General features: G+C 38.8%; 1 protein-coding gene across 1 annotated transcript in view; it reads right to left on the bottom strand.

Moving 5' to 3' along the window:
• ADAMTS18 (ADAM metallopeptidase with thrombospondin type 1 motif 18) overlaps positions 1-23,435 on the bottom strand; it is a 123,804-nt gene that overhangs the window by 32,651 nt on the left and 67,718 nt on the right. Inside the window, exons 10-13 of the mRNA XM_058528325.1 lie at positions 20,697-20,850; positions 13,235-13,330; positions 9,055-9,203; positions 2,967-3,139 (exon numbers count right to left, since the gene is read on the bottom strand). Coding sequence (XP_058384308.1) covers positions 2,967-3,139; positions 9,055-9,203; positions 13,235-13,330; positions 20,697-20,850 — 572 coding nt within the window. The remainder of the gene's footprint in view (positions 1-2,966; positions 3,140-9,054; positions 9,204-13,234; positions 13,331-20,696; positions 20,851-23,435) is intronic.

Genomic DNA, 23,435 nt, shown 5'->3' on the forward strand with positions numbered 1-23,435 from the left:
AGCGCTCTTGTTATCAGAAAGGAGTACTGTGCCAATTTCTCAAATCGAGTTCTTGGCCAGAAATTCCAGACGACGTTTCTCACGAGACCTTACGTGGGCCACACCACGTGATATCCCTGACAACAGTTTTACAACAAAGGGTAAACAGTTTGCAAATGGTTGTGCTTCATAAAACCTCTCAATAAAAGACAAAGTCAGAAATGTGAAAGAAGTGAAAAGATATGGTCCAAATATGCAGACACGTGGACAGATTAAAATATTTTCTCTCACCTAAAAGAATTTTTTAACAGCAGCTTTATTGAATATCTCCTACTTTTTACATATGAGGTGAGGGAGCTGGAAGACATAAATACCCTCTCTTTTCTCTGTCATTCCTAGGAATTAACAAGTTGTAGCAGGTTCAGTTTTTCCAGCAGATTCCTGGGCAAGTTTACAAACTAGTCCATCAGAAACACAGAGGAAAAAACCTCATTACTATAAGTTAAAGACTATCTACATTCATGAATCAGATCGCCTTCTTCTTCCCAAACTGCAGGAATTCACAAGACCTTCAAATTACGATCAGTTTTTTCTGATTCTAAGTAAATATCAAGGAGAAGAGGGAGGAACAAGACGGCCTCAACTCCCCTGCCACCCACACTAGGATGTGAAATTCTACAGCTGGGTCTCTGTTTTATTCAATGTACCCCACCCCCTGCATCGAGCAGCGTCACCCATGCAGTATGTGCTCAGTAAGCATCTTTGGAGTGAATAAATGGAATGGATGCTCCCTACTTAGTCAAAACTGCAGTAAAATTAGTGAAAGAACTTCGAAACCAAAAAACATTTTACAAGTTGCAAAATTTATTTGCTTAACTTTCTCCTTATGTCTTCAATACAGAATCTATTTAAAGGATGATAACAGAACCGAGTCCATAAACACTGTATTTGAACGAAAGGTGGAATATGAGAAAGGCCAAGGAACATCCAAGTAGACAAAGCAGAGAACAGAGGGGAAGTGAAAGGAAGGACAACAGAATCTTGGAGAAAGAAGCACAGATGAGAAACATGGAATTACAGAATACAACCAAGAGAAAAGAAATCTTCAAATATCAGATTTGAAAGCAACTGCAGCTATTCTATCTAATTGTCCACTGGAACCTGTTGTATAGTATCCTTCCTAGGAAATTACTCAGTTCCTGATAGAATGCCTCCAGTGATGGAGAGCTCACTACTCATAAAGGAACACACTTCCATTATAGACAATTGATATTTATTTAGTTATTCATTCATTCCAAAAGTTATAAATATGTGCCAAGTGCTGTTCTTAGATGCTGGAGATACAAGCATACTCTCAATGGACCAAGGCTTCATCCTTATGAAACCTAAATTCTTCTGTGGAGAAAGATAATAAATAAATGACTATACAATACAAATTCATGCATGGATAAGAGCTATGAAGAATAAAGCAGGCTAAGGGTTCAAAGAATGACATGAAGGAAGGATATTTTGGGTAGGCTGGCAAGGAACCATCTCTCTCAGATGATATGGTGAGGAAGTTGTTAGCCCTTGAATCTGTTCTCTGAAGCAACTGCAAATAAATCTAAATCCCTTTCTATTCAACATCTCTTTGAATTTTCGAAGGTCACTACTTTCTTTTCTATAGGAAACATCTATAGACCCCTCACTGCTTCCTCCTAAGACACAGATTTCAGAATTTTCATGTCCATCTTTACCTGTGCTTTTGGACAGTCATGACCCAGAAACAGATCAGGGCTCCTGCAGTGGCTGGTCTGGTGTTGAATAAAGTTGAACTATCATCTCCTTTGGTCTGGAGGGGCCACTTGTTATTATGATGTCTCTAATTACATTAGCTCCTTTATGGTAATTGATAACATAGGGTTTTTTTGAGCTTTTGCACAAGAATAGCCTTCAGTCTTATTTCCTACGGATTGTCATTAAATTTAGTCTTTCCATTTTATACACGTGTAGCTGGGGTTCACATTTATCTTTTTTCCAGGGAGGAGGAATGAGTTTTGTTTTGTTTTTGCTGAGGAAGATTAGCCCTGAGTTAACATCTGTTGCCAATCTTACTCTTTTTTTGCGTGAGGAAGATTAGCCCTAAGCCAACATCTGTGCCAATCTTCCTCTACTTTATATATGGGTCACCACCACAGCATGACTGACAAGTGGTGTAAGTCCGCATCCAGGAGCTGAACCTATGAACCCAGGCCACCAAAGTGGAACGCGTTGATCTTAACCACTACATCACAGGGCCAGCCCCAGGATGGATGAGATTTGATAAAGTAAGTGAACAAAAATAATGGAAAGAAAACAACTAGAACAGTGACAGCTTATTCTGCACAGGTAATAGAAAGTACATTAAATTTGCATATTGTAACTAAAGTAAATGTTTTGATGTTTACCCCAAAACAAAAACAAATTAGTTTAAAAAGTAAAATACAAGCCATTACTTTAAGTTATAGTAGGTACTAAGAACCCAGTATAGAGACATTTTTCATTCATGGGTGGGTGGGTGTGTGTGTGTGTGTGTGTGTGTACACACCCTGCAAATAGACCTTCTCATGCTTGTAATCATCTCACATATCAGTTACTGAGTATGGTGTCTCTACGGGGCATGTATGGTTTCACAAGCTTTGGTCTGGACAATTCATACCAATTTCAATTAGCATCTCTGGGAAACTTAATTGTTGCAACGTCAAACATAAATTTAGAAACATAAGTACATTCCAAACACATGAACCCTTTGGTTTACAGATGTGGGAGACAAGGGGTGTCTTGTGAAAAAAAAGCATGGAAAAATAAATAAAACCTACGGAACTGAATGAAAAATTGGGCTAGGATGGGTCTGGGAATGAAAGGTAAATACTGAAACTCTTTCATATAGGCAGCAATTTCTTCTATGTTGTTCATTCACATTACCAGCCCCCTTGAAACATATTGGAGGTTCATAGAGACCAAATTACCTTCCACTTTCGTATAGGGTTTCCACTGGTAGAACCATCCACGGAAAGGTTTGCTGTTATATTCTGCACACTGCTGGGCTCGAAAATCCAAGCTATTTTCATCACAGGGGTTAATGTTGCACAGCTGATAAATACGGCTAGAACCTGGACAGAACTTGCCACCATACTGAGGCCTAAAATAAAATTAAAGAACTTTAATGTTAGCAATCGAAGGGCTCACTCTGAGTCACAGGCAGTAGTATATGGAAGGTCAATCCAGATGAACATTAGCACAGTGTATAGAGTGTATAAAGTCTATTACAAGAAGGGAAGTATGTAGCATACAACTTACCATGTCCTTTCTTGTATCCATGGCAGACATAACTAATCAATCAGGTATTTTTTTTTTTCTTTCCTTCATTCCTTTTTTTTTTTTTTGCAGTACTTGACATGGCCTCAAAATCTTTCTCAACATAACCCTTAGGTAGCCACTATCACTGCTCATTAATTACAATCGGTATCTTAGATCAAATTTATTTGCCATCTCTGATCCAATTTTTACACTCTGGCAATTTCCTTAAAGACTGATGAAAGCATATTCTTGACATTCATTATATCACCTCATATGTTAGGAAATCTATAAATACATCTAAATGTTCTTATTAATGTAGATGTGTGCTTGTGCGCCACACACATACACACATACCCCTTGTGTTGGCATTAAAGCTCTTCAAATGCAAACCCAACCAACTCTCTAGCTTTTCTCCCATTTCTGAGCATGCTCATCATTTTCCCATGGCTTGCCATGTACCTGGCTGCTACGTAGAAAGTCAGGGCACTGAGGAGAAAGAGCAGAAGGCCCCACTGGCCATGTTTTCCAATTTAGCTTTATCAGTCATTGAGTTGATATTTTGATTATTGTCTGCCTGGTGTGTGTTTTATTCTAATTGATTCTAAACTCCAACAAAAAACATTCCCTTGTTTTCAATCTGCATAATCACTTTTTAACTTTGCAGGTGGCCTACTGTTTTCCTGCCAAGCACAACGGGAAATGGATTTCCAGAGCAGGGAATCCCATTAGAACATAAATAATTATGATCTAATTGCAAGCTCTTTAAGATCTTGGTAGGCAGACTACAAAAACCAAAAAGGAAAATAAAGAAAAAAGGAGCACAAACCACATTGAAAATAACCAAGAACATCTTATCCAGCCTACTCCAGGCACAAAGCAATTGCTTCATTTCATTCGTACTTTTCTGTAGTCTTCTCCAAAGGCTAAAACCCAACTATGGATCATCTCGTACAACTAAGCTTTTGCTCAATGTAAACATGTAACATGAAAGAAGGCTCTGGGTTAATAAATTTATGTGATTAAAATTCCTTGTCTCTTTAGGAAGCACAAGAATGCTGTAAAACACCCCTGGATTTGCTTCAGCATATTTTATCAAATCCTCCTATAAGTGCATGCTAAAATGGATTCCACAGAAACGGAAAGTGTCACACTGCCAGAATGAGATTTTTTTGCTATTTCAAAACATTCTGGAGCAACTACTTAAACATCCAGCAGTTATTGTGCTAGAGCAAGTCCCTGAAGACTTCTTAAATCATTATCTAAAAAGCATTTCGAAAACCCTTAAAGGGCCATATGATAGCCTTACGATTCCTGGTCGTCTTTCTAAGGCATATTTAAAACTTTCTCAGTAAGCCTTTCTGTTTGAGATTTTACAAATCACCTTCATTTAGACTACTCAAATTCAATAAAGTGAAAGAGGACCACATGTGTTACTTTTTCAACTCAGAAACTGTAACATGGGAAAGACCTCAAATCTCATATAAGCCATCCCCTCATTTATAGATGAAGTGAAAAACAGCTGATAGAGCTCGAAAATCTTGCTGAATGAAGGTCACACAGCTAGAAAGAGAGCAAAGGTAAACCTCGTGCCTTTGGACTCTCCAGGACGCTTTTCTCACTCCACTCTGCCTGAGTGTAACTGGGTTAGGCAATGGGAGCCTGGCAGGGAATAGGAAGAGAGTAATGCACAACGGTTAGGGAGCTGGCCTTGTATAATGAGGCGATCTGGATTTAAACATTCCCTGCCTTTTCCCAGTTTATCTTCAGGCAATTTTATTTAACCTCCTAATCTGTAAAGTGGAGGCAGTTGTGACAATTAATTGAGATAATGTTTGTAAAGAATTTACAGCAGAGTGTAGGGTAGAGTTGGCACAAATAAATTACAACTATTTTTAAATGCTTTCTACTTTTTTTTTCCCCCTGAGGAAGATTTGCCCTGAGCTAACATCTGTTGCCAATCTTCCTCTTTTTCTGCTTGAGGAATATTAGCCCTGAGCTAACATCTGTGCCAATATTCCTTTCCTTTATATGTGAGTCACCACCCACATGGCTGACGAGTGGCATAGGTCTGCACCCGGGATCCGAACCCATGAACTGGGGTTGCCAAAGTGGAGCACGCCAAACTCAACCACTACGCCACAGGGCTGGCCCCAAATGCTTTCTACTTTTAATGACTGGCAAGAATTTGGACTTTTCCATCAAATCCTCAAATAGAGGGACACTTTTCTGCAGCTTTAAACGTAAGTATTAGGAAAATTAACAGAAAATTTTACCATGACATCCCTTAGTGTAATAAGAGTAAAAACAAAAATATAAATACTATAAAATATAACCATACTTGCTTCTGCATAATTTATCAGTCCTGACTACAAATGGCTGATCAGTAGAATCACTTGGGGAGCTCTGTTTTAAAAAGAGAGAGGGAGAGAGAGAAAGAGAGAGAGAGCAATAGGCAGACTCCTGGGCCCCTCCACAGGCTTTCTCAAAAAGAATATATAATGGGGAAGATTCAGAACTCAGTGTTTTTTAAAGCACACTTGGTGATTCTGATAATCAACTGAGCCTGGAAATTACTGGTTGGAATATGGGCCAGAGATTTGATTCAATTATTATTCAAGAGTTATGACTCTAGTGGTGTATTATTCTTTCTCAAATAGACTCACATTTTAGGAAAGTTCTAGAATGCCTTAGAATGTTTAATTTTTGCTGTTGTAATTTCACTATTTTGTTTTTTATTATTAATTTTCTTGAACAGAGTTTCTAGGAATTTCACTAGGCTCTCTTTCAGTGTAATAATTGAATAGTCAGGCAACCAGAAAAAATGTCAAAGGATTAAGACTGTGGGATCTTGGTCTGACTCTACCATTACCAGAATGGTGACCTGGCTGAGGGTTGCTACTCTGAATGGGACCCTCTGCCTCCCCTGGTCACCCATTTGTCAAATAACTGGATTAGACAACAGGTTGCAACTCACATACCTGTTCTAACCTGATTGGGAGCAAATGCCGGGACAACTGTTTGGAGAACAGTTCCTGTTCCTGAGACACAGAAGGCTCAGCAGAAAATAGGCTTTGATCAATTAAAAATGTCTGCCACAGACATGGGAAAAAGAAGATGGGCCATATGTGCCTGGCATTGGCATTCCAGAAAAAGATAACCTTTAAACTTTTTTGAAGCTGAAAAGTTTGATAAATCCATGAATCATCCAGGAATAATTCACTTTTTATGAAACAAAATATGTTCTGGGAAAACCATCATTATGTGAAATAGAAAGCTCACAATGCTTCTCACATGAGAAAATGAAAATGGTTAGGCTGAGTGATGTGAACAGACCAAATGGTTAAACTGAAACAAGAAAGAAATCAGTAATTTGAAATAGGGAGAAAAAACAGCTTTACTCCAACCAAGTGAAATAAGAAAAGAAAACAACTCATTCAATTGTCTTGGGATAGCCGATCATTTACTTGTTTTATTTGTGACTTCATGCATAAAGTAAACAGTGTCCTGATTAGCCTTAATCTTGTTTGAAATGATAAAACTGCACCAAGTGGAACTACTTCAGTGATTAATTCTTTTATTAAGCATCTCTAAAATTACAATATGATATTTCCATGAACAATGCCCTATTATAATGAGAGTTCTCCAACTCACAGATATGAGAGAGGTTTTAATTTAAATCTCAGGGGCATCATTCATGCACTTTACCAGCAGAGCTATTAAATTAGGTAATCTATTTCTTTCTTGGGAAAATATTGAGATTGTAAAATGTTGTGATGTATGAAAACCAGATCCATGAAATATGCTGCAAAAATGAAAAGTAATGATTTTAACAATTCTATCCAAGACATGGGCTACATTCGAAGTAGAGGAGAGTGATTTTAATAATCTGGTATAAGTTGTAAATACATCACCAGCCGCCCTACCATTAGACCTAGTTCCTGGGTCTGATGAGAGCAGTGAGTCTCAGCTGGGGATGACTTTGCCCCTACAGGACGCTTAGCAATAGCTGGAGACATCTTTGATTCTCACTTCTTGGAGGCTGGTGGGGAGGGAGAGCCATCCTACCGGCATCTTGTGGGTAGAGGCCCGGGATGCTGCTAAACATCCTGCTCTGTTCAAGACAAACCCCCACAATAAAAAACTTTCCAGCCTAAAAATGTCAACAGTGTTGGAGCTGACAAATCCTAGATTAGCCTGAGATATCCTAAAGAGTGCCTAACTAACCACCAAGTATCTCCCAACGCTCGCTTTATTTTGGAACAAACTGGCCTTTTGATCTAGCTCAGACTGCTGACTCAGATGAAGTACCATTTGTCTCTTTTAAAATTTCCCTTTGCTCTAGTTTCATTATTTATTTTAGTTCTCAATCTACCAGACACTTATGCAATGCGTACAATGTGCCAGGCACTTTTTTTAAGCACTTGACAAACACGAGCTCAGTTGAGGCAGGTACTGTCATGATCCCATTTTTTACAAATGAGGACTCTAGAGCCAGGAGAGTAAGCTGTCTATGGCCAGCCAGGAAGTGGCAGGCTTAGAGGCAAACTTGGGTTATGGGGCTTAAGAGTCTGTGTTCTTAAACTCCGTGCCACCTCTCAAATCGTGTTGTAAAATTAAATCACTATTTTCCAAGGTCGCATCACCTTCTCCTCACTCCATCACATTCTCCAAAGTCCAGGTTCATCAGTAAGAGCTCCCTCCACTGCTTCTGAGAGCTGGCCCTCTGTCACCCTGTGTTCCTGGTGAGTTTAGGATAAAGATCATGGAAACCACATGGACCCCAGCACCTTTTGCTGAATGCCCATTGGATGCTCCTCAGTGTGTCAGACATTCCACAGATGCAATTTCTAATCCCCCCCAGACCTGCAGAGGTGGGTATTACTATCTCCATTCTATACATAAACCTAAGGTCAGAGTTCAAGTGACCTTCCCAAAGCCACACAGTTAATAAGTGGCAGACCAAAGATTTGGAGCCCTATCTTTCTATCTCCAAAATCTGGGCTCTTTCTACATCACCATGCCATTCAGGAAATACACATATCCCACGCGTGTCACGTGGGGGATTAGAGCAAATAAAAGTCACATAAAACCACCTTCATTTTCACCGAGCACAGACTGCAGTTCAGAATCCAGGACAACTACACCAGAGGCGCCCACGGGTGCCCACGGGCCAATTTCAAGCCATAGATGCTTTGATGAGGGTTCACGGGGTTTTATTTTCTTTTATTTTTTAAAGAAAATTGAATTTGTTGTCAATATTTTAAAAATTGGGAAATTTCACACACAACATCGTTTGGGATTTCTGGTTTCTCTTGAAAAGTCAGGCAGATCTGTCAACACGTGTTGATGTACATTCCTGCAAGGGAAAAACTGGCATCCTTTCTTCAGTTCATCAGTTAAAAGACAAACACGTTCCACCAGCCAAGCTCCTCTGTTCTAGAATCTCACAGGCATTTGGCTGTGTGACTGTATCGCCCTCATTTAGACTCAGAAAGTAGCTCAGATCATTACTGGAGTCCTTGATCATCACATTCACCGATAGAATAACTTTGCTGTTTTTTCAGTTTCTGCCCACCATACCTCCCCCCAGCGCATTTAACCTTTATATGCAAAGAGTAAAACCCTAGTTGGTTGCTATGAACTGGAGGGAAGAAAAGGGGACTTAAGAACAGTGTCTAAGCAAAACAAAACAAAAACAATACGTTACAGGCTAAAGGTTGATGCCTTACAAATACTGACTTCCTGTCTGAGCCTTACTTGGGGTTATTGCAGTGTCTTTCTTGATACGTGACTCCTCCACCGCAAGTTCGGGAACATTCTGACCACTTTGACCAGGCAGACCACTGGCCGTGGACGGGCCGGGGCCCGTGCTCCCCAAACTTTACACACTGGCCTTGCCGACACCACTGCAAAAAGAACGTGACATGTTTCCTGTCAGAGACCACCTGGGAAAGGGCAAGGAGATGCAGATACCTGCACAGGAACAGGAAAAACGAGTCTGCGGGCATGACACCTTGATAGAATTCCTTCACTGGCTGTGCTTTAGAAATACCCACTTACTCCAAGTTTACCGCATGCATTTTGAAAAGGGTGATATCTAGCGAGAAGAGGCATCTGTCACCAACAGGCGAAGTATTATATGCTTTGTGAGCAGTCGAGGTGAAATGTTCAGAGAAGATTCCACCCAATAGCCAAGGAAGGCAGTCAGTGCAGACAAAATGACAACAGAGCCTCCCCTCACGTTTAGAAACAACGCTGCTTACAGGACAAGGTGGATCATTCACTCAAGCAGAACCAGTTTTTAAGATATTAACATAGAGCACAGAGTATTTCTCATGAAACTGAATAGCTTTCGGTCTATGCAAATTGTGCATTAGATAACACCCTTCGACCTTTGTCTGGATGAAAGGTCCCTCCTTCAGACCCTCTGATGACTTGGAGCTTTCTGAGTGTCTTTTATGAATTAGCTCTGGGTCTCTCACGTGCCAATGATCTGCTTAAGCCAGGGTGAGAGCTGTTTTCTGCACTAACCTTTCCAATTTCCTTCTCCTTTGTCATACATTCCAGGCTTTGCTGGTCATCTCTGTCCTTCGGGGTTGCATTAGCCTCTGGTAGTGGTTTTCTCCTGCGGTGCTTTTATTATGAGCAAGTTCTGCATGACTTACCATAACTGCACACTTTCCTAAAAGCCTCTGCAATTAGATCCAAAGCGTTGGGGCTTGGACAGCGCCAGGTTCTGCCGAGGAGTGGGGGTTCGGTTACAGAATTATGGGGAGATTGTTTGACTTTCAAATCTTCACTTTTCCCCCATGATACATTTGGCTTCGTGGTTGTTTACTGTGAGGCCTTGTTATTGGTGCACTTTGTCTAGGTCAAGATTTTGCTTCGTTTCTGCAAATTCCTGCCATGTGCTGATTAATTCTTCTGTTTTTAATTTTTCTTTTCCCTGGATTAATTGCCATTTCAGAGTTTGCACGAAATCATAGAATACTGTTGAGAACTTTTAGGGGGAAAACAATCGGTCAGTTAAGGATTTTGTCTATCATAAGCATGAATCTGAATCTTCCCCACCAGGAATCCCCGGGACTCTCCTGGACCGAGTTCAGCAGCTGAGACAAAATAACAACAACAATAGCCAACAACAACAACAACAGAAGCAGCTACAGTTATTAACTTGCTTCTATGTGCCAAAAACGGTGCAGGTGGGGAGAGGGTGAGGGGGAGGACTTTACGTGCAGTATCTAATATCATCCTCGCAAAACATTTAGGAGTTAATAACTATTTTCTGGATGAGAGAAATTTAGCAAAGAAATACAAACTAACCTGCTCAGAGTCACACATCTAACACAAGTAGCCGAGACTGGATTTAAACTCAGTAGCCAAAACTCCTAAACAGGACACATAGACTTCTCACCTCAGAGGCAAGTTGCCCACCAATGTATCTTAACTCTAATTTCTTTCTTTAGAAATATGGTTTTTAGATCTTTACCAATCCTTCAATTAATTTGACTTTCTTTTGTTTCAGTATTCATCCTAGTATTGGGTTAGGCTGCTGACAGAGTGTCTCCTCCGGCTTTTTCAATCAGTATAGAAATCAGGAATATATAGGAATATACACACATACATGCACAATCTGCATATATATATATATATATAATTCTATATGTAAAATGTAAATATAAAATATATACATATGTAATTTTATCAATCTATCCATATATATTTCTGGCACTGCTTCTAATTTCAAATTAAATGGCCATGACTTAGACAAATATCTTTACAATAGCACACACAAACCTTTCTCTCCTTGCACACATAATCTAGAGAAAAGTACATGGCTTCACATCTGCACATATTTACTGAACATTCATGGTATAAATATCACTGAAGGACCAGGGACTGGAGAAGGAAGGGGAAGGATTGAGTTGGGTTCCAGTTATGAAGAAACAAACAAACAAATCGTGGAGCACTGCTACTCTCCGAGATAAAACATGAGTAAGAGATGGCCCTGGCCTCATGGAGTTTTTAGTCCAATAAATAGCCAATTATACCCCCTAGTGAAGGAAGAATCAGAGAACCATATATACAAATGTGGTAATAATTATACTTGAGTGATGATGGATGAAACTTATCAGAATGCTTTCTACTGGGGGTGACCTTACAGTTGAGGGCTTTTCTCCAGCCCTCAACTAGAGTCCGGGCTTTTAAAACAATGATGGTGGAGGGTGGTATCAGGACATTGTTTTCTAGCTTCTGGCTTGATTTGTCTTATGTTATATTAACTGAAGTCTAATCCAGGGGCATTTTCGTCCCCATGGAACTAGATCCCTGGTGTATTTCTGTAATAAACCTTAGACCTATGCCATTTATCACTTATTTTCCTCATTTATTATATCAACTTTTTCCTGTACATTCCTCTTACGTTTAACGCTTTCTTAATGAAAAAAAATACCCATTAACCCTCAAGTTGCAAGTTCTAAATTCTGATGCTTTAAAAATAAAAATGATTTGAGCAGTACTTATATTTTCAGTTATTCAATTGATTCATTGTTTTGTATCATCGCAGCTAAAACACTCCTACGTACATTTTCAATGAGAATCCTTATTGGGATTTCTTAAGACTAGTACATCTGATTAAAAATTGCATATAAGGCCTTAATTTTTAAAATGTTTATTTTCTTTAAAATAAAAAAGTTAAAAATTGCAAATCTTTCAAGAGGTGTTAAATAAATGATTTAAATAGCAGAAAGCATTTTCTGAACACTCATTCATTTTCGTGTGTCTGTATCTTTGCCTTTATTGTTGGTCTCTCCCTGAAAGTCTCTCTCTCATCCAATGGAAGAACTTCAATCAAATTCCAACATCCTTCTTGGTGCACCCACTCATCATAGCTTATTCTAAGCGCACACCTAATCCCAAGCAAGATTCATTTCTCATTCATCTGGGCCTTGATAGCAACTACATGCTTAAAGAAAGTGCATTTAAAAAGACAGTTATTGGCTTCTGCACAGGTTTCCCCACTGGACTGTGAAACCTTGAGATAAAACTGAGTTTTATTCATCTCTGTAGCCCCAGAGCCTCCTGTCCCCAATATCTAGTAGTCAATAAATTATCATGCAATTGAATTCACTTTAAGTGACCAATTCTTCTATATAGGCTTGTGCTGCCTCTAGAGAGCCAATAGCAGAGATCAAAAAGCCTGTAACATCTCATGCTCTCTCATTACTCAGAGCTCCTCTAACATGGTCTTTCAAAGGAACCCCCCTAAATCTAGGTCATTTACTGGTATCTCACATGGACCTTTCCCTCCAGACTCTATCAGGAAAAGGGAAGAAAAATAGAAACTAATATATGAGAGTTCTTAATTCAAAACATAGAAATCTCCCATAATCTTCCATAATGGAAGTGGTTCTTAGGGTTCAGGATACTGGCTACAAAAAAGACTTTCCAGTACCACTTAGATGGAGATATGGCTCAGGCAAGTCACTACAAGTGAAAGGACTCTATTGGGCATTTCAGAAGCCCAACGATCAGTCCTCTGAGGTGAGTAGAGCTCTTGGTATGGAGGGACAGGCTTTCTTTGCTACTAAGGGGGCATCTGCTCCTTGAGGCTTCACCGGACTGCACCAAGTTTAAAAGGCAAAGGGTATACAATGAAACCTAACAACTCATTCAAATAGAAATATTTTGACCCAAGCCTCCATCTAAAAATGGAAAACAAAGGCAAAAAGAAAAAAAATCTTAAACAATTGAGCCAACTGGGTGATAACTAGCATAGAGTTTTTATAGTAACTGCTAAATAAATCTGGTTAATTTAAAGAGAAGTCAGAAAATATATGCAGCCAAGGCATTCCATTCTAAGGTCACAGTACAAATAGTTTGGGTTCTACGCTTTATCAAGTTTCTAGAACTAAAAACTAACAAGTATGCTGTTTACCATACTCAAGCCACAAACGGTCCCTTCCGCCGCAGGCATAAACTTGGTCTCACATCTGTGGCCCACTCGGTGGCACCAAAGTGATTTGCAAATGTCCTGAAAGGTAAGAAGGAGATGATAAGAGTGATGATACAATAAAAACAAAAAGTATTCAAAGCTTTTGTACACAATATTATATTTTGAGATGGCCAAAATGAGACAAAGTATCCAGAAAGTAGAGGCAAGAGAAGTTGGTAGCAACAAGGTAACCAGAAATATGTTCTAGCAAACAACTGTAAGCAGGAAGTTTCTACATTACCCATATATTCATGTGTGTTTAGTAATGACTTGGAGGTAACAATAATTAATTTAGAGAACACTTGAAACTAAGAGACCTTGTTTATAATAATAATAATAATAACAACTACAACCAGTGAAGCAGAATAGGCCAAGACTGGAATAAAAAGCAAATCTGATTCAAATTCTTGTCCTGGAATTCAGGTTGCATGCCCTGTTATAGACATGTTATAGACCTGTGGCATGACATGTTATATCTTTTAAGCTGTAGTTTCCTCACCTGTAAATAAAATAGTGATAAAATTAGCACTTGCCTCTAAAGCATTGTTCTCAAGGATAAATGATGTAAATGATCATCATCACTACCTTCTTCATCTTTATAGTCATTTTCAAGCATTTATACAATTCAATTTTCACACTAGACCTATGAAATAATTTCACTTTCATGCTAGACTATAGTAGGCAGAATAATGTCTCCCAAAGATGACCACATCCTAATTCCTGGAATTTGGGAATATGTGAGGTTATACAGGAAAGGAGAATCAAAGTCGCACACAAGATTAAGGTTGCTAATCAGTTGACCTTGAGATGGGGAGACGATCTTAAATTTTCTAGATGGGCCCAAGGTAATCACAAGGATCCTTAAATAGGAAAGAGGAAGATAGAAGAGAACCAGAGAGATGACAGTGGAAGGAAGACTAAGGGGGATGTTGCTAGCTTTGAAGATGGAAGAAGGTGCCATGAGCCAAGGAATACAGGTGTCTTCTAGAAGCTGGAGAAGGCAAGAAAATGGCTTCTCTTCTAGAGCCTCCAGAAGAAACACAACCCTGCCAACACTTGATTTTAGCCCAGTGAGACTCATTTCAAATGTCTACCTCCAAAACTGTAAGAAAATAAATGTGTTGTTTTAAGTCACTACATTTGTTGAAATACAGCAGCTGTAGGAAACTAATACTGTTACAACACCATTTAGTGGTGGATGCTAAACCAATTCCTCATATAAACTCATTAGATGAGGAAACTGAGCAAGCTACCGACACTTTCAAAGCTGTCAAGTCACACAGCTGGTAAAGGGCAAAGTCAGGACACAAAGTGGACTGATTCCAGAGTCCAGGTCCTTGACCACGGATGGATTCTGGACATCGATTTGCTATTCACAGATGTTAGAAAGCTCTCGACTTCTCCTATTTTAAAGAGGAGCTGCTTATTACAAGTAAAGGGGACTGAACCAGATTCCTTCCAGCTCAAACAGTTGAAGCTGCTATTCAGAATGTCATCGCTAATGGCATGTCAAAATCATGAAATTTTAAAGTGATTCTATTTTGTTTGCCACATTCTATTTACAAGGTAGAAACGTGAACACATACATTTTGGGGAAAATATTAACAACCAGGGAGGAAACAAAATGATTTTTGTGGTCACTTGTGGTAACCCTGAAAATTCAATTAACCAGGCACCCAATTCCCCAAGCCTTCCAGTTAATGCAGATTTCACAGTTAGAAAATATGGCAAGAACACACTTAGAAGTATTTCACAAAAAAAGTTTTCCACAGGACTGAGAAAAGAAAACATAGGGAAACCAGAGATATGTTCAGTCAGTCTGGTCTTATAGACCATAAAATCCTTTCCCCCAAAGAGAATGGAAGGATATTCAGGACTCTGCTTGGAAACACCACCAGCAGCAACAGTCCCAGACATGTGCCACACACACCACTTCCAAATCTCAAAACAGCTCATAAGACACAATATATAAATATTTCCCATGGAAATGGACCTGCTACCAACAGTAGTAGAAATCATAAGGCAGCCTTTCAACAAAGTGATCCAGGTTCATCATCTCCGCGTGCTCCCATATTGTGTCACCCTGGGTCTGGGGAACAAATTATATGGAAAAAGGACAGTCTACATCAAAATGGAGGAATAAGAGGTAACCATTGAAACAACTAAAGCCACTGTTAGAAAGCCTTTCAGAATTAAATTATTTTCCTTCTTACAGCCAGGGAAAAGCCATAACCCACACCTATAGCCAATATGGCGGCCACCAAAATGACCCCAGGGCAGACCAAAGCAAAGGAGGCCCAGATTCCACAGCCAATGCCAAGCCACAGGGTTAAGGAAAAGGAGCAGCTGGAGACGACCAGGAAAATAAAGCAAAACACAAAAACACAGGGATTCCAGAGCGAAATAAGACAGGCTGTATGAACATGTTATTTCTTTTGTGGTGAAGTACAGAAGTCAAACGTAATTACAGCCAACTGCATGCTTTGGCGACTCTGAGAGCCCTCTGAGAAAGCTCCCTTTCAAAGTAAACAGAAATGGGAGTTTGCACTTTTTTGCTTGTTCTTCCCTCTTTTTTTTCTACCATATTCAACTAACTTTTCCTTATCTATAATTCACTAGACTTAAGTCATAATTTAAGGGAATAAAGAAGTAACCACAGAGACTCCAAGGTCTCATGTTGTCTGGATGTGGTTTTTAAGAAAAGAGTCTCAATGCTGTACATTATTCTGTCCTGTCACTTGTTGGCCACGTTGTCCAGTTTTATTCTAAAGGATGGATGCCCCTTCAAGTGAAACCTGACGTGCTAAAAATGTTAATGGTCTTCGCAAAACAAATTTCATAAAGCATCTTGACCTTAACACATCCAAAACAAAATTCTCCATCTGTCCCGCAAAACCCGTTCCATGCTCAGCCTTCTTCAGCTCACTTTATGACACCTCCAGACTTGTAGTTGCTCAGGCCAAAAATCCTGGAGTCATCTTGGACTCCTCTCTTTCTCCCGGATAAGTCTCTCTTGCTTCTTTGAGGAGGGATGAGAAGGGGACAGAGGCAAAATCCTCCACTTTTGGACATTGGAAGTGGTAAAAACACGTTAGCTTTGGTTATCCTTGTAAATCCAATAAATAATTACTGAGTATCTGCTAATATGTCAGGTACATGCCAGGCATTGCAGACACTCTCCATCTACTCAGGCAAGAGATATACATGGACAGACAGTTATAGTATAGGATCACAAGTTTATGATGGTGACAGATAGGGTGGAGATGGAGCCCAGAGAAAGGAATGTTTAAATCTTCTTGGGGAAAAAAGGAGGCAATGCTTGGGCTGAATCTTTAACAGCAATAAAAAATGATTAGATATTTGTCACATGGACAACCATGCAGCCTTCTAGGATGGGAAGCATAGATACAAGGCTTGTAGATGTGAAAGCAGGAAATGTTTGAAAAACATACAACATCAATATACTTGGAACATAAGTCCATGGGGGAACTTAATAGAAGTTGAAATGTGATGTAATAAATTTAGTAGATTACAAAGTAGGTGTGATTTAGATACTACAAAGTTTCTCTTTATTCTCCATTCTTTTATCCCAATGTCAAATTTTTTTGAATAATTTTTTTATTGAGGTATAATTGATATATAACATTATATTAGCTTCAGGTGTACAACATAATGATTTGATATTTATATATATTGTGAAATGATCACCACAATAAGTCTAGTTAATATCCATCACCATATACAGTTACAAAATTTTTTTTTCTTGTGATGAAGACTTAAGATCTACTTTCTCAGCAACTTTTTAATATGTGGTACAGTATTATTAACTATACTCACCATGCTGTACAGCACATCTTCATGACATTTATTTTATAACTGGAAGTTTGTACCTTTTGACCACTTTCACTCTTTGAAAGAAGAAATAAATGCCCATCCCACTATTTTTGGCATGCCTTTTCCTTCAAAGGAAATGCTCTCCGAGGTGATGGGCCTGGAAATATTCATTAGAAGTCAAATATCTTCCTCATAATTCCTATTCTTCTTCAAACTCTCTTGGTGCATCTACCAATGAGCATTTATGAAGCTTCTGCTATATGATAGTAACTGCTGGCAACCGAGGTGCAGAGGACAGGTTGCTCATTTCTAACTTGTGAAATAAGCAGCATTGGAAGCATTGATCAGAGTCTCTTACAGCACTTGGGGCATTTTGGCAAACAGCACTGATTTACTCAGAGTCAGTAAGCATTTAACGAATGCACAATAATCAAATGCATTTTCTCCTCAATTGCTATAGAGGTAACCCTCCTCTAGGTCTGTTCAAATAATGTGGAACCATTAGCCAGATTAACAACTCATTTTCTTGAACACTTCGAAAGGGAACAGAGATCAAGTTTGATATGCCAAAGACACAGAACACTTGAGGTTGGGAGAGGAGGGAAGATGGGATAAGTGATGAAAAACAGCCAGCCCCAGGCCCTTGGACAAGGAAGCCGCTGTGAGAGAACAGCCAGGTGTGATGCTGATGATGCTGTTGAAGGTATAAGGAGGAGAGCAAGAAGAAAACCCCTATGATTTATTAAGTGGTGCAACTGTATGAAGAGATAAATCCTTACAATTAACAGGGAAGAATTATTATTAGTCTCACTTTTAGATGTGGATATAAAAGCCGAGAGAGGTTAAGTCATTTGCTCAAGATTCTAGGAAGTGATGGAAAAAGGTTTTAAACCCAGTTCTAACTAACTCCAAAAGCCAGAGATATAACACTTAAGGTGTAACACTTAAGATTGTCTAATTCAGTTTTCACCCTTGGGCATGCATCAGGATCACCTAGAGCCCGTGTTCAAACATAGTTTGCCAAGTCCTACGGTCCAAGTTTCCTATTCCCTGAGTCTGGGATGAGACCCGAGTATCTGCGTTTCTAACCAGTTCCAGAGGCTGCTGCTATACTGCACCTGCTGGTTCAAGAGGATACTTTGAGTATTATTATTTTTGTGCTTCTAACCACTGTGCAAAACTGCCTTTCTAAGAGGCATAGAGAAAAAATAGGCAGATTGAGGAGAAAAAGTTAGAAAGGGAAAGTAATGATAGGACAAAAAAGACCCTGAAAACAAACTTCCTCCTTTTCCTTGTTGGAGTTGGTCTAAACGGTTCAGACCAATAGCACAGATAAGAGATTTTGTTGTTTTGGAATTCTCCTAACTGGGGCCTGGCAGGGAACTAATTATGATGCTCAGAAGCGTAGTCATGGTTCAAGTTACAAGTAGGTTTAGGAATAATACCAAAAGCAAGACTGTGGGGAAAAAACAATATTCCACATTCAGGATACACCAACCAACTCTACCTTCTCTATCTTACCTCATCATCATCTTGAACAATCTCTCTTAAGCAATTCTCTCTACCCATCCAGGCATTCCTATCTCTGTGCCTTTCCTTATTTTATTCAGTCTTCTAGTCTGGAATTTCCATTTCCCTCTGCTTCACTTCCCAGGAAAGACCATCACACTGAGATGCTGTCTTTCAAAAATATGGTGTGGTTCCAGAAAAAGATCTATAATTTAAAAATGGTTGTTGAAGTCTTGCACACTGCCTGACACAGAACAGGCACCCCACAAATGTTTGTTGAATGTATGATCCTGTAGGAATGATAGTAATATATTTCTAAAGAAAAATCAAACTCATTATCAATTGTGCATTTCCTGCATAGTAAGTGCTTAATAAAGTATTTGATTAATGAATAAGCCAGTGAATCCTGTAAGAATGAAGCAAACAGGAAACAAATTTAGCAGACAAACTTTTTCAGTATAGTGAATGGCTACTTACTTCTGCCAAATGTATTAACTTAATAGGCAATTAGAAACAGTTGTAATTTATACAGTGTTAGAAACCAATGTTACTGCAATAAACAAAAAATTTAAAAAATAAAGAAAGAAACAGTTGTAAATTTACTAATTTTTACATATGATACGCCAGCATTTGCCAAAGTAAGGTCCATGTACCATGGAGGATACACCAAAAAAACTGTGGATGGTGTATGTATAAACTTTCCTAATAGTTATACATTTAAATTGCATTAGAAAAATATGTAATCCCATATCAAACCTGTGATTTGATGGTTATTATTTCTTAGGGCTGGACTGATATATTTTTAAGTGAGTTGATTTATAGAAAAGCAACAAGTGAATAATAAGACAGAGATACAGCATGACTGATGAAGGTAATTGTTAACGACTGAATGTTAATGTTAATGACTGAAGCTTAGGAAGCACTGGTATTAACTAATGGGGAGAAGGAAGCTTAACATCAACGTGGTTTTGTTTAGGTTTCACCATTTGAAAGTTTTGTGGCTTTGGGCAAATTGAATACCTTCTCTAAGCTCCAGGTAAGAAGTGGTGATACTTCTAACTTCAAAAGGTTTTTGTGAAGATTGAGAAAGTAAAGTAAGCCTCTAAGTAGAATGCCTTATGTGGAGCAGAGGCTCACTTAACAACTGCTGGATGTGATGGTGGATGGTGGTGGATGGTGATGGTAGTGGTGGTGGCAATGGTGGAGGTGGTGCTGTTGATAATGACGGGGTGATGGTTGGTAGTGGTGCTGTTGGTAATGATGGTGGTGGTGGAGAAAGAGGAAGAGGGAGAAGAAAAGAAGAGAAGTAGAAAAAGAAAGAGTGGGAATAAGGGATGGAAAAGGAGCTATAAAACTCCATACTTCCCTGTATCCAGATATGTAGGATGTCCATGTTTCTCTTTGAATGCTAGGAATATACCAAGTTAAAAATGATTCTACTTTTTAGTGATGTTGAGATTGTCAGTGATGTAGTTCCTCACCAACTGGAACAATATTCCTGCCGTCGCTACATCCTGAACTTTTGCTTTTTCCCATTTATCTTTCTCACAATATTGAATGAAAGACTTGACCCAAAATCTTATTGAGATTACTAAGATACACCTTGAACTTTTACATATCAAAAAAAAAAAGCTGGCTGCTGACAATAGTTTTCGTATACTTTAAAAGGCATATGTGTGTATTTTGAGGTGGTGATGATTTTAAATGTATCACATTAAAAGGGAATATGAACACAACAATAACAAAAAGAGAGATGAGAAGTAGGTAAAGCTCTATTACTCAGATTTACTACTTGTGATAAAATCTTCATCGACAAAGGAGGAATTTTCTCCCAAGGATGTAGTCAGACAGTATTTAAACCAGACATGGTCTATGGGGGACAAGCCTGGATAATTCATTGACAGTAAAATTGCCACTTAATTATCATGCCAAACAACTGACATTTTAGAGATAACCCAGACTCTGACCCTTGGCCTTAGCAAACCAAATGTTTATACTTCTGTTAGGTACACAGATGCATTGCAGGATCTTAATGTAAGTTTGTAATCACAAGCAAACATACCTTCGCAAAACCGAGGCTGCATAACTTGGCTTTTGCTCCAAATTGCCACTTGCACTGTGTGTCAGCATCATAAATCTGTCCTGGGAGTTTGTCCGGATATTTATACTGTCCTGTTTGCTTGGGCTCATCCACCAGACACCCAGCCTGAGGTGTACTGCAGTGACAACACATCCTTATTAATGACCATGTTTATCTGCAATCTTTCCACTTCAAACGATATACCTCTGAATGCATTCATGCAGAGAAAAATATAACACAGCTAAAGAAACAAGTATATGCTTCAAGTTAAATGTATCTTTATTCCAAAAAGCGAGTCCTATCCTGTCCAAGAAGATGAATTTACACAGCCAGGAAGGTTTTACATGGTACAGGACATTACAGCATCCAAGTGAACTGGCTTGGCCAGCTAGGAGATGGGTCATGTCAACATACATACGTACTTGAGAACTCTCCCCAACAGTCCCGTTCAACACTATTCAACAAATTTTTATTGAGTGCTTACTCAATATTGAGTGTGATAAACATTAGGCTGAGCCCTAAAGGTACAAAATAAACTAGAGAGAGTCAGTACCTGTCTTCATGGAGTCGAAAGTCATGTTGTATTTTCTACAGATAATGGGGCAGTGGTCAAAGATGTACTTTACCTCAAATAATCTTTACAGGCAAAAAATGAATACGGTTTTTGAAAGAAATCAGGAGAAAGGACATATTGGGGCATAAGGCAGAACAATTTCCCTGAGGTACGTTTAACTGGGATGTGTTGAGAAAAAAAATCAGTCTTTGGGGCCGGCCCGGTGGCGCAAGCGGTTAAGTGCGCGCGCTCCGCTGCGGCGGCCCGGGGTTCGCTGGTTCGGATCCCGGGCGCGCACCGACGCACTGCTTGGTAAGCCATGCTGTGGCGGCGTCCCATATAAAGTGGAGGAAGATAGGCACCGATGTTAGCCCAGGGCCGTCTTCCTCAGCAAAAAAAGAGGAGGATTGGCGGATGTTAGCTCAGGGCTGATCTCCTCACAAATAAAAAAAAAAAAAAAAAAAAAAAAAAAATCAGTCTTAATGGCATGGACATTCTTAGAAAGCACCATTTACTTAAATTATCTCCATTTACTTAAATAATTAAACCACAATATCAATGAGAGGTAAAATAGCATGGCGGTCGTGATTTTAAAGTCAGACAGATGGTGGTCATAGTCAACCATGCAACCAAGACCAGCTCTTACACATCTCATTACTGACAACAATGACTTCCGTAAGAGTTGTTAACAGATCAACAAGAAAATGTAACGGGGCTTAACACAGCATAGTAAACATTTAAAGTTAGCTGTTATCCAAAAGCATTTACTATATCATATTAATGATGGAAATTGAATCTATATTAAGTTGGCCTTCATTTATAATATTTACTGATTCCATTGTCACATGAGGTAGAAAAGATCATTTCAGGCCCCATATCAAAAATTTAAAACTACTAAGAAAATCTCCTATGTGACAAAGCTTATTATTAGCAAAAGATTTGTCAATTTTTTACTATCCTTTGGGACATCTTTCGGTTAGACATGTTTATATTTAAGTAGTTTTGCCTGTGTGTATTGCTAATTCTGTAAACATCTGCAAATAATATGCAGTAGCACAGGTTTAAAAAAAAGTATCAATAATATCAATTCCCAAAGAAACTTTGTTAAGTTTCCCTAACATTTCGTCAAAGGGAGTTGGGATTAGAACCTGAGTGTTCTTGTGAGTCAACGTAGATTAATAAAACATATATACAGTTAATAAAATATATACACAGTCATCCGCCAAAGAACATTTTAGTCATGATGGACTACATATAAGATGGTGGTCCCATACGATTAGTGCCATACAGCCTAGGTGTATAGTGGGCTATACCATCTAGGTTTGTGTAAATACACTCTATGGTGTTCACACAACGACGAAATCACTTGATGCATTTCTCAGACTGTATCCCCATTGTTAAGCGATGCATGACTGTATATGACAACTATAGTGCTATTTCAATGGTCAAATGGTCAAATATATATTATAGCTAAATAAAATTAAAGGAAACTTCAAAGAGTTTCAACTTTGGGTTTATCATTTAACATGAATCAAATAGTCTTACCTTCCTAACTCCCGTTTTACTAATGCAGTCTAGGAGGTTTGAGTTATCAAAGGGATTTTACACAGCTATCATCCTCTTTGGATGTCTTTGAATACAGAGCTAGCTTGTGCCCACTTCAAACAAAATAGCCAATCAAGACAATGCTCCATTCATTATAAAACATGCATACCATTTTAGCATTTTTAATACTCTTATGACTAAATTGATTGATCAGATTAAAACAATTAGTCACAGTAAAAAGACAATATATCTAGCAACCTCTGGAGGTCATAGTGGAAAGATAGTTATAAGCACAGATCTTGGAGACATAACAGACCTAAGTGTGAGTCTTATGTCTACAACTTACCAGCTGTACGACCTTAAACAACACAATTAACCTCCCTAAGACTCAATTTCCTCAATTCTAGAATGAGGATAATAGGATTGCTGTGAGTATTGAATGAGGCAATATGTGGAGAGCATTTAGCACAGTATTAGACCTTCAATGTATTTTTTTCAACAATAATAATGACAATGTCATCATCATCATCTTCATCATCACCATCAATCCACTGAGGATTTGTTTTCGCAACTGTTGAACATTCTTCGCTGTCACCACTCCAAACTTGGGAATACCCTTGGCT

Source organism: Diceros bicornis, chromosome 32, assembly GCF_020826845.1.
Source record: "Diceros bicornis minor isolate mBicDic1 chromosome 32, mDicBic1.mat.cur, whole genome shotgun sequence".
Classification (NCBI taxonomy): domain Eukaryota; kingdom Metazoa; phylum Chordata; class Mammalia; order Perissodactyla; family Rhinocerotidae; genus Diceros; species Diceros bicornis.